Source organism: Chiloscyllium plagiosum, unplaced genomic scaffold (assembly GCF_037043375.1).
Source record: "Chiloscyllium plagiosum isolate Xiang-an unplaced genomic scaffold, Cpla_swu_hap1 HiC_scaffold_13, whole genome shotgun sequence".
Taxonomy (NCBI): Eukaryota; Metazoa; Chordata; class Chondrichthyes; order Orectolobiformes; family Hemiscylliidae; genus Chiloscyllium; species Chiloscyllium plagiosum.
The window spans coordinates 60,974,774-60,990,718 of NW_028270151.1; the positions used below are offsets into that span (position 1 = coordinate 60,974,774).

The following is a 15,945-nucleotide window of genomic DNA, read 5'->3' on the forward strand; positions in this document are numbered from 1 at the left end:
GTAAAATAGACGTTTTGGGCAAATACAGGAATATTCCTGATGAAGGGCTTTTGTCCGAAATGTCGATTTTACTGCTCCTCTGATGCTGCCTGAACTGCTGTGCTTTTCCAGCACAACTAATCCAGAATCTGGTTTCCAGCATCTGCAGTCATTGTTTTTACCGAGTGAATCCTTAGAAAGTAGGAGTATATTTAAGAGGGAGATCAGGAGGGCAAAACGGGGACATGAGATAGCTTTGGCAAATAGAATTAAGGAGAATCCAAAGGGTTTTTACAAATATATTAAAGGACAAAAGGGTAACTAGGGAGAGAATAGGGCCCCTCAAAGATCAGCAAGGCAGCCTTTGTGTGGAGCCACAGAAAATGGGGGAAGATACTAAATGAATATTTTGCATCAGTGTTTACTGTGGAAAAGGATATGGAAGATATAGAATATAGGGAAATAGATGGTGACACCTTGCAAAATGTCCAGATTACAGAGGAGGAAGTGCTGGATGTCTTGAAACGGTTAAAGGTGGATAAATCCCCAGGACCTGATCAGGTGTACCAGAGAACTCTGTGGGAAGCTACAGAAGTGATTGCTGGGCCTCTTGCTGAGATATTTGTATCAATAGTCACAGGTGAGGTGCCGGAAAACAGGAGGTTGGCAAACGTGGTGTCACTGTTTAAGAAGGGTGGTAAAGACAAGCCAGGGAACTATAGACTGATGAGCCTGACTTCAGTGGTGGGCAAGTTGTTGGAGGGAATTCTGAGGGACAGGATGCACATGTATTTAGAAAGACAAGGACTGATTTGGGATAGTCAACATGGCTTTGTGGGAGGGAAATCATGTCTCACAAACTTGATTGAGTTTTTTGAAGAAGTAACAAAGAAGACTGATGAGGGCAGAGCAATTGATGTGATCTATATGGACTTCGGTAAGGCATTCGACAAGGTTCCCCATGGGAGACTGATTAGCAAGGTTAGATCTCATGGAATACAGGGAGAACTAGCTATTTGGATACAGAACTGGCTCAAAAGGTAGAAGACAGAGGATTATGGTGGAGGGTTGTTTTTCAGACTGGAGGCCTGTGACCAGTGGAGTGCCACAAGGATCGGTGCTGGATCCTGTACTTTTTGTCATTTACATAAATGATTTGGATGCGAGCATAAGAGGTACAGTTAGTAAGTTTGCAGATGACACCAAAATTGGAGGTGTTGTGGACAGCGAAGAGGGTTACCTCAGATTATGACAGGATATGGACCAGATGCGCCAATGGGCTGAGAAGTGGCAGATGGGAGTTTAACTCCGATAAATACGAGGTGCTGCATTTTGGGAAAGCAAATCTTAGCAGGACTTATACACTTAATGGTAAGGTCCTAGGGAGTGCTGCTGAACAAAGAGACCTTGCAATGCAGGTTCTTAGCTCCTCGAAAGTGGAGTTGCAGGTAGATAGGATAGTGAAGGCGGCGTTTGGTATGCTTTACTTTATTGGTCAGAGTACTGAGTACATAAGTTGGGAGGTCATCTTGCGGCTGTACAGGACATTGATTAGTCTACTGTTGGAATATTGCATGCAATTCTGGTCTCCTTCCTATCGGAAAGATGTTGTGAAACTTGAAAGGGTTCAGAAAAGATTTACAAGGATGTTGCCAATGTTGGAGGTTCTGAGCTACAGGGTGGGGCTGTTTTCCCTGGAGCATCGGAGGCTGAGGGATGACCTTATGGAGGTTTACAAAATTATGAGGGGCATGAATAGGATAAGTAGACAAAGTCTTTTCCCTGGGGTGGGGGAGTCCAGAACTAGAGGGCATAGGTTTAGGGTCAGAGGGGAAAGCTATAGGAGAGACCTAAGGGGCAACGTTTTCACAGGGGGTGGTACGTGTATGGAACGAGCTGCCAGAGGATGTGGTGGAGGCTGGTACAATTGCAACATTTAAGAGGCATTTGGATGGGTATATGAATAGGAAGGGTTTGGAGATATGGGCCGGGTGTTGGCAGGTGGGACTGGATTGGGTTGGGATATTTGGTTGGCATGGACGGGTTGGACCGAAGGGTCTGTTTCCATGCTGTACATCTCTATGACTCTGTAATCACACTGCCATTTGAGGGAGCAGGAGTCTAAAAGGATGCCACTGTCATATTGTTAGGTCGAAGGCTGTTCTGAACATATTCTGACACCAAACTGGAACAGGATGTCGATGGCTATTCTGGCTACTGTAGCATGCCTGGCTTCTCTCACTGCTGACATTACAATGCATCATTTGAATGTCCATCACCCAATTCTCTTCCAATGCCCTCAAACCCTCAATCTCACTTGTACCTTCTCTCCCCTTCTCAGGTTTTACCCAGGTTTCCCTCTGGAGCAATCAAATGCAGCAGTAGGCAAGCCAATAGATAGCAGGGCAGACAGCAAGACAGAGGAAGTGAGGGATTGGGAACAGATGGAGAGACATTGCAGACTATGTTAGGAAACAGTGTAATTTTTGTTTTGCAAAAAACAAAAATCATTTATTTTTGTCCTGCAGCACCATTTGTTTGCTGAAAAGAAAGCATTTTTAATCGAAAAGGAAACGGAGAGCCCAGTGAAGGTGATGGTCAACTTGTGGGACTGTAGATCTAATTAAAGTGGGGCGATGAGCAAATGGAAATGTTAAGTCACAATTGCAAATTCAGATTTTTATTTGGTGTTTTGGGATAAATATTCAATGAAAATTGCATTTCAAAAAACATTTTATTAATTCTGCACTTTATAAAAATAGTGCATTATGGATGGTCCTACTCTTTAATGCAGACATCTTCTGTGGCATGCTGTCTATGATTTCACAAGCACTGCTACTGAAATGTCTGGCAAGTGTAACCTCTGAAGCTGTCCGAATTAATACTGAAAGTAACAGAAATGAATAGTCTGAGGGGGTTGGGTGGGGTGGAGGGGTGAAGCAGGGTGTAGAGAGAAGATGGGGGGGGGGGGGGGGGGGGGGGGAGTGGTATGCAGGGATGTGGTGAGTGCACCCTCTGCAGGTTTAGCAAACACAGTCTTTCTTAAATTGTTAATGAACCTGACAGAAAGATTGTCTGAAGGGAAAGGGGCATCGGGGGGGGCACGGTTTGGGTGTGGAGAAGGGCAGAAGCACGGGTGTTGAGGGGGAGTAAGGGATGTGGAGGTAGAAAAAGAGTGAAAGTATGAGTGTCTCTCCACGTGTGGAAGCTTGAACTGAAGATATCAACTTTGAGAGGGCTTAAATTATACTGGAATATGTGCATGAAGGTTAATCTAGGGATTAAGACATTCTGTCTGAAAGCAGAAAGAAAATGGAAGCAAATCCTCATCAGCAGAGAGTCACTTTGGTATGGTTCCTGCACAAGGAAGTATCTAAGGGACAATCTTAAATATAAATCATGGAAAGGAATTTTCAGTCATTTTAAAAAATGTTAACAGGAAAGGTTTCTGTAATTTAAATACAAAGTTGCTGACTGAAATAGTGATTAGTCAAGGTAGTTTGTTTATTGCAGTAAAAGTCTTAAAATATGGAATCTTGTTGCATGATCCTTTCAATCAGAAGCTTGAATTCCATTTTTAATAAAAAGCCATTAGTCTCTGGAGGACTGTAATAGAGGTCCTTTTCAACAGTTTTCATTTTTATAAAAACGCTCTTTCAAAGATAATATTAAATTCCATACATATTGGCTATTATAAAAATTGAGGACTAATAGGGAACCCATATGCAAACTTTCGAAGCAATCAAAACTTAACCTTTCCGGATATCTGTTGGTTAGACTGGCCTGTGCAAACTTTAGATATCTTTCACTAAAAGTCAACAGTACCAGGCATCCAACTGGTATATAAAATGATTTTTAAAGTGCTGAAATTACAATACTTACCACAAAGACAAGCACAGAAAAACACTTCAAGAAATAGATATCCTTTGGAATCCAATATGGAACCTGCAGCAATTGCAATCACTGCAAGACCCAAGTTCTGTATGGACTGCATGCTGAAATGACATTTGTAAACATTAAACAGGGGAAAATTGTAGACAGCATAAGTCTACAAGAGATAAATGATGCAATGTAAAACAAAAGTACATTTCTATATTAAATAAATTAAATATTCAGTTTCTCAAAACGTGAAACAGGAAAGTGCTCAAAATGGAAACATTCAATGAGAACAATTAGAGAGAGAGTGTGGTGCGATAAAAGCACAGGCCAGGCAGCATCCAACGAGCAGGAGAACTGACGTTTCGGGCAGAAGCCCTTCCTGCTGAAGGGCTTATGCCCAAAATGTCGATTCTCTTGCCCCTCAGATGCTGCCTGAGCTGCTGTGCTTTTCCAGCAGCACACTCTCGACTCATCTCCAGCATCTGCAGTCCTCACTTTCTCCAAGAACAACAGTTAGGTAAATATGTGAAATGCCTTCAACAAAACAGGGACGATTTAAAGCCATTTAAAAATGTGGTCACAGTAATGTACGAAATACAAAAGGAAATTTGTGGACAGTAATATTTCCATTATTTGTTTTAGTAATTTTTTTGGTTCTACATGATTAATTCTAATGAGGCAATTATATTGCATACACTCATCTTACAGCATTGACATTTTTAGAGTGCAGTAAGCAGGCAACACACATTGAATTCTGGAATGATTTAAGAAAAGGTCATTCATGCTCATCCTTTGCACCCAGTCTCAAAATATTATTTTAGAATACATAATAAGGATTGTCCCAAACTTCGGTCATCACAAATTGGCCTGAAGTCAAAGATCCTAAGCACGCAGATCTGGAGGAAGACACCACATTTTTCATTTTGCAAGACCTACAATGAGAATGTTAAATAAATTCTTAAAGGAAGAGCCTCAGCTACTATATCTCTTATGCTCACTCAGTGCACAAATCCATATATGAATGCACAGCTGAATTTCTCTCTCAGGCATACCCAGTTCATCTCCCATTTTCCCTGTTAAGTCTTCCCTCATGTAATCCCCTTCAAGAGAAAACTAAAAGGAATGTGCTATTTTGAATCTAGTGTTGTGCAAAGAGAAAATTAATCAATAAATGTGTAATAAAGGAACCCCCATAGAAGCGTGACCATTGAGACAGAATTTAAAACTGATTAAGTTACATCTGATCCCACGGTTTTAAATCTGAAAGCAAACTATTGTGATACTCCTTCCAGTTTGCATTTTTGAAGTATTCAAATGAAACTGGCATAATTCTGCCAAGTGCCTTTCCTGGTTATGAGGTTTTTTTTCTGACAACTGATTTAAGGCTGCTTTGGAAATGAAAGCAAGACAGCAGAAAGAGTAATTAGAAGGTAACTGCAAGAATTAGGTTCCAGCCAACTGAGCTGAAAAACTCAAGTCTGCACAGGAGAAGGAGGCAGGGCTTTGTATGAAAAAGGTCTGCCTTCATTAGTGAAGAAATGTGCAAGCTGGGTAAAAGGGACTAAAATAAGTGGAGTGACTAATTCAGGCACACTAAAGAACTGAGTGCCTGTCCCAAAAGTGACCAGATGATTACTAAAGGGGTTGCCACAGATAATGCACCCATTAATGTTAACTAAACTTGGTTTAATTTTTAAATCTGGCAAGTTGTCTTTGCTTGGATAAGACACTGCCTTGATAAATGAACCAATATTGGCACTTATTTTGTCCAGTTGAAACCGGAGTCATGCCTGTATGTGTTCTGTGAAAAGGACATGCAAAGTAATTCATGACCATACCCAATACATTTGTGCAAAAAACTCTAATATCAAATGTGACATTCTATTGAACAACAATTGCTGAATAATCTTGAATGTGTCTGGAATTACATTACAACCAATTTAGATTTGTCAGTCAGGCCTGTAGCGTAGGCACACGCATGTACAAGAAGCAATACGTTAATTCACAGGGCCCTATTCCTTGCAAGCTCAACCAAATAGTTGACAAAACTGACAAAGTCCTAATCAAAGTTTTAGATGAGATTACTTAGTGTGGAAACAGGCCCTTTGGCCCAACAAGTCCACACCGACCTGCCAAAGCGCAACCCACTCAGACCCATTCCCCTATATTTATACCTTCACCTAACACTACAGGCAATTTAGCATGGCCAATTCACCTAACCTGCACATTTTTGGACTGTGGGAGGAAACCGGTGCACCAGGAGGAAACCAATGCAGACACAGGGAGAATGTGCAAACTCCACACAGTCAGTCGCCTGAGGCAGGAATTGAACCCAGGTCTCTTGCGCGGTGAGGCAGCAGTGCTAACCACTGTGCCACCTGCCTGATTTAACATTTAGGTCTAGCTATTATGCTTTCCAACCCACTGGAAATCAAGCACTGGTATCCCTAAGCTCAAAACGAAAGCCTTTTACATAAAAGCTTGCAGAATTTCCTAATTTACCTGTGTTTTTAGACCCAGGTTGACAAATATGGACCTGGTTTCTGTAGTCAACAAGAATGATGATATATTACAAGTAATATTACAATTACAATCCTACAGCTCAACGAGCAAACCTACACCCTAAACCTCAACCTGAGCTACAAACCTTCACAAACCTTGCAAAAATTACAAGTAATAATTTCTGGCTACAGGTAAACAATTATGAACCGTTATCATAACTCTGATGGTTAAAACTCTAACTTCTTCTACACCCACATACCGACAGACAAAAATTGGATATTATGGGCACAGGGAAAGACTGGGAAGGCAGTTCAATGGCTCCTGTGTACAGGATTTACTGGGGTGATTATTTGGCCTGTCAGGACTTTGTTCCCTGATCTTCCTTCTCTAGGTACTTTCATTTGTCGCAGACTCAGTGCACACTTACAAATCTTTGACTTATTGGTTGAAGCCCAGAGCTTAGAGCAACTGAGGTGAAGTAACAGAACTTCGTTAGGCTTGAGGTTTTTTGAACTGCACAGATTAGGTCAGCACATTCCTTTCCAGAGATCCAATAGCATTTGGCAAAACTCTCGAGTTATTCAGTGAATCGCAGTTGTTGGCAGGCAGAAGGTGTTTCTCCCTGATAATTAGTCATGACTCAGCTACTTGTTGCCAGCCACATTTCACTTTATACCCTGCTCCAACCTGACAGTTCCCCATGCATCACAATTATATGGAAAACAAGGAAAGGTTCATTTTATCAATGAAGAAGCCACAACTCTTCATTTGAAGGTAAAGTGCATTACCAACTAGACCACATAACATTTTTCCAAACATCATGGACACTACACTATTTTCCTTCCTTCCACAGTAACCAAAACGTATGGTGCCATCTTGCAGTAATCATACAAAATCTGCAATCACATTCAAGTAATTTTGAAGCACTATTACTTACAAGCCATAAGCTGTGCCCAGCTGGTGTTCAGGAACAACAAAGGCCACCATAGGCCACAATGCACAGGCAAGTAAAGAGTAAGATACTCCCAACAGACACTGAAATATAAAATGTTTATATTAAATTATCCTCTTTAACACAAAATCTTTATTCATTTTGAGGCCACTATTTTAAAAAGGCAAGGAAATCACCATTAGGTAAGAAAACAAGTGAAGCATAAATCAATGGAGAAAAATACAATAAATTTACATTAAAAGATAAACAAAAATTTCAAGGTTTAAAGTCTTAATTTTACTCGGAGAGCAGTAGCTTCCCAATTTCAACACACTAATTCTATAATTCTAATCAAAGCTTTAGAGCCTTCAAGTATCAAAGCAATTCCAAAAGATTTCATGGACAAGTGCAGGAAGACGAAGTCCTTTTAAAAAAAACATTTACATTGAACTTGATGCAAAAGGGAATTGTGTAGAAACTGGACCAATACATCTCAAAATTGAATTGGATTCCAGTTCAGAGTGATGAAATAAACCACTCATTTCACTAACTTTGATTTTAATGCAAAATGAATTAAACAGTCAATTAAACAGCTCTTGCTGAATGATAGTTGAAGTCATAATTGATAGCAGTTTATTACACTTCTTCTCAATCTATTTAAAGTTTTATTACCATAGCAATCCAAGGATTCCAGAAGGTGAATGCCAACATCATATGTGCAGCCAATGTGATTAGCACAGCAGACATAACCCAAAATACATTCTTTCCTACTTTATCCACCAGAAATCCCAATACTGGTGAAACTGGAGCAGAGATAATATACACAATGCTGGAAAGAAAAACAACTATGAGACGAATATTCAATATCATTAGCATTCAAATGTTTTGTCAGTCCAAGCTGTCATGATTCCTGGGGTGACTGAAAAATAAATCTCAATTCTGAGTGACCATATTCAAGAAATTGCACAAGATTTCAAGTTTTAATATTGTTACTGAACAAGCTACAAGCAACATTAATATTTTAATGCAACCAAAAATCTCCAGGTCTATTCTTCAATTTATGCCTTTTGCACATGTTCACCTCATATCAGTCCATAGTAATTCTTAGCGCAAGGGCCTGCTTTGTTTTTTCCAGTCAGATAATTTCAACACCCAAATTGTCTTTAATGTTGAGTATTACCTTGATGATCCCCCCCCCCTCTTGCCAAAGCTACATAAATCCTCCAATGTTGTTTTAGGTTTACACAAAGAAGGGTATTTGAAATCAAATCAAGCTTCCACCTGTTCTGAGTTGAACCACAAACATGGTGCCTCTCTCTCTCTCTGTGCATGCTCTCAGTATGTTACAGATGGACACTCATTTTTTTTTTTTAGGAAAACCTATAACCAAATCTTACAATTGCTTTTCGTGGATTTCTCCCTTCTCGAAGACCTGTTCTGTTGTAATGTGAATGGTATGAGTCTTGTGTCGAGGTAGAAATACAAATTGATCTAACCAATAGACCCTCAACTTGATTTTGTCCTGAAATTAGCTAGATAGATTAAAGTATATCCATTTACAAATCATGTCAAGCCCAACAGTTCCCTGAGACTTGGAGATTAAAATGTAAAGACAAACAGCTGCTCAGACTATTCTCTTACAGGTGTAATCTTGCCCTTTATTCCCAATAAAACAACCTGGAACCCAGAATATTCAATAACCAAGCCACTCAGACATGTTGGTGGACGGAATTCAGAATAGGTCACAAAACTCCCTTCAGTCCGCCATTTCACCCAAATTTAAAGCAAGAATCTTGCCAAACCTCATTTCTAACCAAACAGTATTTCTGATTTGCAAGTATCTCCAAAGGTTAGTTCTGAACATATCCTACCAAATCCCTGCAGCTTGAAAAGCAGTCCAGATGTATAGCATATAACCTCATTAGATACCAATCATCATGAATCTATTCAAATGCTGACAAAACTCTTTAAACAAATTGTTTCAGAAGGTAGCAACTTAAAATAGTGTTTGGTGGCAGAATTATCAAAAATTAATGCATCCTTTGCAGAGCAATAGGATATCTGCTTCCCTCATAATTGCCTGTGTTGTTCCCAAACAGAAACAGAACATACAAGAGCAGCCAAACATTTACTCAAAGGCAGAATAAACCAAAGCAGCTTTTTTCATCAAAGTATTCATATGCTTTCAAGGGTGAAGTTTCAGAATAACATTAACAACGATCCAAACACATCTAAACAACCATTGTGATCCACACAGAACAAATCCAAAATGTATTCATTTTACTTCATCCACCAAAATTCCCAGAACTGGTAAATCTCAAGCAAAGAAACTGTACATGATACACAGAGCCAGAGTCGTACAGTATGGAAATACATCCTTCAGTCTAACTCGTCCATGGTTACCATGTTTCCATAATAAATTAGCCCCACCTACCTATGTTTGACTCCAAACCTTTCCTATTATGTATTTATCCAAATTTTTTTTTTTTAAAAAGATCATAACCATCTGCATCCACCACTTCACCTGGTAGAGAACGGTAGTGTGTGAAATGAACTATGTAAAAGAAGCTGCCCCTCATGTCCTTTTTAAATCTTTCTACTTGCACCTTAATAATATAGTTTTGAACACCACACCTTAGGAAAAAGACTGTTGCTTTTCACCTTATCCAACCCCCTCATGATTTTACATACTTGTGAGGTCACCTCTCAACCCCCTACATTCCAGTGGTATTTTTATAACTCAAACCCTCTATTCCTGGCAACATCATGGTAAATCTTTTCTGAACCTTGCCCAGTTTAATAGTATCCTTCTTAGCAGGATGACAGAACTGCACCGAGGACTGCCTCTCAAATGTCCTGAACAACCTCAACAAAAACACACTAACTCCAATACTCAAGTGTCTGAGCAATGAAGGCAAGCACGCTAAACACCCTAAACCACTGTCTACCTGTGATGCAAATTTCAAATAATTAAATATCTGAAACCCCAGGGCCCTACCGTTAATTGTAATACCTCAAATTTATCCAAATTAGAGACTGCCACTCAGCCAATTGATCAAATTGACCAAGATCTCTTTGTAATCTTAGACTATCTTCTTCATTGTCCACTATACCAGCAATTTTAGTCATGTGCAAAAATTTGCTAACCATGCCTCCTACATCGTAATTTATTTAAATGATCTAGATGAGAAACAGAAGAAGTGGACCTATTACCAATCCCTGTGGAACACTGCAGATCATAGGCCTCCAGTCCACAAAATAACCCCCCATCATCTCCCTGTATCTCCTACCACAAAGCCAATTTTGTATTCAATTAGCAACAGAAAGTGTACAGAATGTCTCAAATATCATGAATGTGATAGCTGGATCATAGATGTTTTGGGTAGGATTTAAGAAAAATTAGGAAATTAAACAGAGGATCTTGGTTTCCAGGTTCCTTAAAAGCATATTTCCAAAATTAGCCCTCATCTTCTGTGCCTCCTATTACATGGGTTACCGAATATATTCACAATCTCAAGTGTTATAAATGACACAACATAGCATCACCTGCTCCCCAAATTAGTACTGTGATATATTGCCATTCCCCTATCCTTTCCCCATAACCCTGCACATTATTTCCATTTAAGCAATCATCTATTGCCCTCCTGTATGCCTTCATTAAACCTGCCTCCAATAAACAGTGCATTCCCAACCAAACCACTCACTGAAAAATCTTTTTTTCTCAAGCGACATGAAATTTTTCAAGTCACTTTAAATCCCTGCTCTCTCTGGATCCTTTATAAGCAGAGATATTTTCTTACTGTCTACTTTGGCCAGTATACTTGTGATTTTGAAAACATTAAAATTTTCACTTCGCTTTCTCCTCTTCAAGGAACATAGCCCCAACTTCTCAAATTTATTTCCAAAATTTATATTTTTCATTCCTGGAACCCTTCTCAAACATTTCTGCATTCTCTCCATTGCATGCCCAGCTTTCCTAAACTGTGTAACTGAGTACACCATACTCCATCTGAAGCCTCTCTCTCGCTCTCTGAAGTCTAATTAACATCTCAAACAGGTTCAGCAATTACCGCCCTGTTCTTGTATTGTATGGTTTATGAAGCTCGTCCCATACATATTATGCCACCTTTAGTGATGTATGCACAGATACAGCCAGGTCCTTCTATTCCTGCACATTCTTTACAACAGCATTGTTTTATACTGTGTCTCTATGTTCCTTCTACCAAAATGGATCACCTCAAACTTCTCTATATTAACCTTCTTCATTCACCTATCTACCCACTCCACCAACTTACCTACCTTTTTGTTAACTGAAAACAGGAATTTCAAAACTGCCAAGTTTTATATCACCTGCAAATTCAAATTATTCTCTGCGTGCCAAAATCTAGATCCAAAATTCAAATCTGGGAAAGGAAGGGCAACTAGGGAGCTCCAATATAAACTTCCTCCAGCTTCCAGTTGTAAAAGTAACTATTTTTTGAAAGGAAAATCTTGATTTGCGTGTAATGTTTATGGGAAAGCAAACACTCCTTGCTAAGACAATAATATGCTGAAAAATCCATTCTAATAAACAGCAAGACATATTTTTACAATTATTGACTTCTGATTTTTTAAAAAACAGACAACTTTTATTTCAGTGCTTTACACACCATGAGCTTTCACTATCTTTAGAATAAGCTTTTAAAGACAAGGAAATCAGGTTCAGCTGCTAGATTTAGTTACCTGTTGATTAAACTGGCTTGTTTCAGAGAAAATTTGAATTTTTCTATGAAGAACACCCTGTATGAGTAAAGAGAACAACTTGGTCAAACATTTGGCTCAAGAACAGTAGACAAATTGTCGACACACAAATGAATTCTAATATTTAACTTTTAGTTTTATACCAGATGGTAAACAATTTCATGCAGAGTTCCAATTTTTTCTTTGGGATGGGTGATAGGAAGGGAACAAAGTGGGAAGATATGTCAAACAAATTCGATAAATTTGGTCAATAACAGTATAGAATCACTACAGTGTGGTACCAGGCCATTCAGCGCACACCAATCCTGCAGATTGCATCCCACCCAGACGCATCCTTCCTGCCCTGTCCCTGTAACCCTGTATTTCCAATGGCTAATCCACCTAGCTGACACATCCCTAGACACTACGGGCAATTTAGCATAGTCAATCCACTTAACTTAACAGCTCTGGGCTGTGGGAGGAAACCTATGCAGACACAGGGAGAATGTGCAAACTCTACACAGACAGACTGAGGCTGGAATTGAACCCAAGTCTCTGGCTGTGAGGCAGAAGCGCCAACCACTGAGCCACCCCAGTAAATCTGTGTTCAGTTTATGGACCAGAGCAAATGCTCAGTCCAGAGAAGCTTTATAAAACAATAAAGTTACACGTAGTTTAAAATCAATACAATTATTGACAAATATCATATAGATCAAACACTCTTCAAATATAGAATAATGCCCTGGGCAAACCATGTTCAGTTAGAACACAATGATAACATTGCATACCACTAATGAGTATTATCAGTAGCTTGGAACAGAGACACTGTCAGGATAATCCAACATTAAAATATGATTTAAAAACAAACAGGAGGTTTTTTTAAACCATTACCTTAACAACACAAAAACTAGCAGGTGGTCCAAGTGTATACTTTCTATTCCATGGAATGGGAATGAATTTCCTCAGTTGTGAGCAAACATTAGCTTGTAACTACAATAAAATATTGCATTTTGCTTAGTTTAAAATTTTTCCTAAATAAACCAACTGACATTTAATGAACAAATGGCATCAGCAAACAAAATATTCATATGAAATACTGTCTTGTTATGGACAAAGTTAAAAATTACTTCACATTGCTATTTCTACTCATGTATGGAAATATGGTTAAGATAATGAGAACAAACAAGCACTGGTCATGAAAGTCACAATGGCATGGCATTGAGTAGTGACACCAAACTGTCAGTCTTGCCATTAGGCGGCAAGCCTCAATAGTTTTTGCTAATATTAGAAAGAGGAGGTTTGGTCCTAGGTTGTCAAAACCATCAGATATAAATTTAATAGTTTTTTGGCAGCTAAGTGCTTGGTTTAAATTGATTGGCTAAACTTCGAAAGACTTGTCGTCTCAGTAAAAACGCTGCTTCACTGTTCAATACAAAATGTTTCAAGTTGGGCTCTCTCTGTGCACCTGTACTTTAAGACTGCTGTTCAATATCCATTTTAACTTTAAGCACCATTTTTTAAAGGGACCACACAATGCTTTCCCCATTTTACAGTTTTACACATACCAACTTCACAACAGTAATCTACCACCCCTTAGTACAGCCTGAGGAGCTCATGATTTGAGAATTTCTTCAACTAAGACTATTGAGTGATGATTCCAAGTTTTAAAAAAAACAGTTTGCTTCCAATAAATTATGTGACCATACTGTCTGGGAAACAAACAATAGAGGATACAAGATCTGCATGTTAATTATAGGGTATTTAGCTTTCTGGGAGCATTTCTGTTAAAACAGTCTGTTCGGCCAAACAGACTGCAGAGGAGAAAATTTCCTTCTCAGACGGAGTTCAGTTGAAAGCTTGAGACAACGAGAAAGATACATTGGGAGGGCTGGGCCTCCAGGCGGGGCTGACCAGACTTGACCGATAGGCCCGATCAGGGGGAAAGAGGCAAATTGGGGGGAAGGACAGGGAGAAGAGGAAACATGAGAACCAGTAGAGTTTTGACCAAAGATAGTTACAATTAAGGTCTTGAATGGAAGTTTACAAATATGGATGATTTAGAGAAGATATAAAGATAAAAAGTTGCCTCAACTAAATGGAAGGACAAAGAAAATCACCTTTTATATGAATCCTTGAAGCAGTATTTGGTGCATTTTCCAATTTTTTAAAGTATAAACATCTGTATTAAGTTTTGGGGGCATTAAGCCAAATGGGCATGCAAAGCAAGTGTGGAATAGTTGGCTTGGATTATAAGTCACAGTTCATAGCATTTTTAATATCCTTAATGCAACTGACCATTTAAAATATGAATTTTGTTATTCGGATTCACATACTTTGATTTTGGTCACGGTAAAGTACTTTTGATTTAAATCCTGAACTTTGTATCCTCATTTATTTAGTCAATACTTGGACATCCAAATTCTGAAAGAAAGCTAGGCATGTCACTGGTTTCTACTAAAATTACTGTTGGAAAACCTATGGTCAAGTTAAAGCATCTTTTTATATGTTGCAATTAGGTTAACTAATCTTTGCTACTCCTGCAATGATCTAGCTATCACTGACATTCCAGCATATAGATACAATAATATCTTTATCAAGTCATCCAGAACTTTTTTACATTCTGATTAAATTGCGATCACTGTTTTTAATAGTGTAATGGTTGATCTTTCATGTCCTTTCCTTGATTTGCAAGGTTCTCTCATTTCAGAACTGATTTCTCAATCTGAGAGAAAGTGAGGACTGCAGATGCTGGAGCTAAGAATTAAAAAGAAGTGTGTCGCTGGAAAAGCACAGCCGGTCAGGCAGCATCCAAGGAGTAGGAGAGTTGACGTTTTGAGCATAGGCTCTTCAGCATTTCTGATGGAGAGCTTATGCTCGAAACGTCGACTTCCCTGCACCTTGAATGCTGCTTGACTGGTTGTGCTTGTCCAGCAACACACTTTTTGCCTCTGATTTCTAAATCTGCATTGGAGTAAGGCACTCAAACCTTCACAATGAATGACTAAATATACATTGCTGAAGGCTCTTGCTTTTCAGGTTATCCTTCAATTTAAAAGCATTTTACAGCTTCAATAATCAGATTTCTACACTTCAGCAGCTGCACTCTTCTGGCCTGACTTTCAAACAATCCAATTCTGTTCTGCTCTGTCAACTGCACAACAGAACTAAGTATCACCCCTTTTATGCTGAAGACAGACTTGGTGGTACAACTCATTGCAAAGAGAATCAGATTTCAATTTCACATCCTCAACTTTATGATTCTAAATAAAATTGTGAATGCAAACACAATGAGTTCCACACCAATGTCAATTCTGAAACTTAATGTCATCTGAGCCCCTATCTTTAAACAGTCACTTTAGTTGTCCATTGAACTCACCAAATAAATAACAGCACAAGTTTGTTTTTAAATAATGTGATCATTGTTAATACAGCAACAATCAATCTCTGCTTCAAAAGTGAGGTATTTTAACTTGACAACTTTTTCCAGAGGTAAATTCTTAGATATTAAAGTAAATTTTTATTTTTCCTTTACCTCTTTTCTTTCTCCTTGCAATCTAATTTTATTTCCCATTTTATTTGGCTTTCACTGCTTTGACTAATTCAATATCCTTTTTAGTCAGTGTCTTGTGGCTTTCACAATCTTTAAAGCTCACTGGATCAGGAGATATACAGTACTTCCAATATTCACGAGACTCAGACATCCTGTTGCCCCCACTATCTCACCAATACACTCAAAATATCTGAGCTGAAACATGTGGGTGTACATACCACAATGTGCTCCGTTCCAGCAATGATGCCCTTCTATCTAAAATGATCAATCTTTCTTGTGCTGGGGTTGGCTTTGGCAGTTGAAATTTTGGGCTCTCCTCTTCCTGGCCATTACGAGACACAGTTGAAGGGATCTTTACACTTAATGTCGATCTTTATGCTTGTAC

General features: G+C 38.9%; 1 protein-coding gene across 2 annotated transcripts in view; it reads right to left on the reverse strand.

Moving 5' to 3' along the window:
• The window catches only part of mfsd1 (major facilitator superfamily domain containing 1), a 56,317-nt gene that overhangs the window by 13,993 nt on the left and 26,379 nt on the right, over positions 1 to 15,945 (reverse strand). For both annotated transcript variants that reach the window (XM_043702125.2, XM_043702126.2), the window contains exons 10-13: positions 12,014 to 12,070; positions 7,964 to 8,120; positions 7,298 to 7,395; positions 3,862 to 3,974 (exon numbers count right to left, since the gene is read on the reverse strand). In XM_043702125.2, coding sequence (XP_043558060.1) covers positions 3,862 to 3,974; positions 7,298 to 7,395; positions 7,964 to 8,120; positions 12,014 to 12,070 — 425 coding nt within the window. The remainder of the gene's footprint in view (positions 1 to 3,861; positions 3,975 to 7,297; positions 7,396 to 7,963; positions 8,121 to 12,013; positions 12,071 to 15,945) is intronic.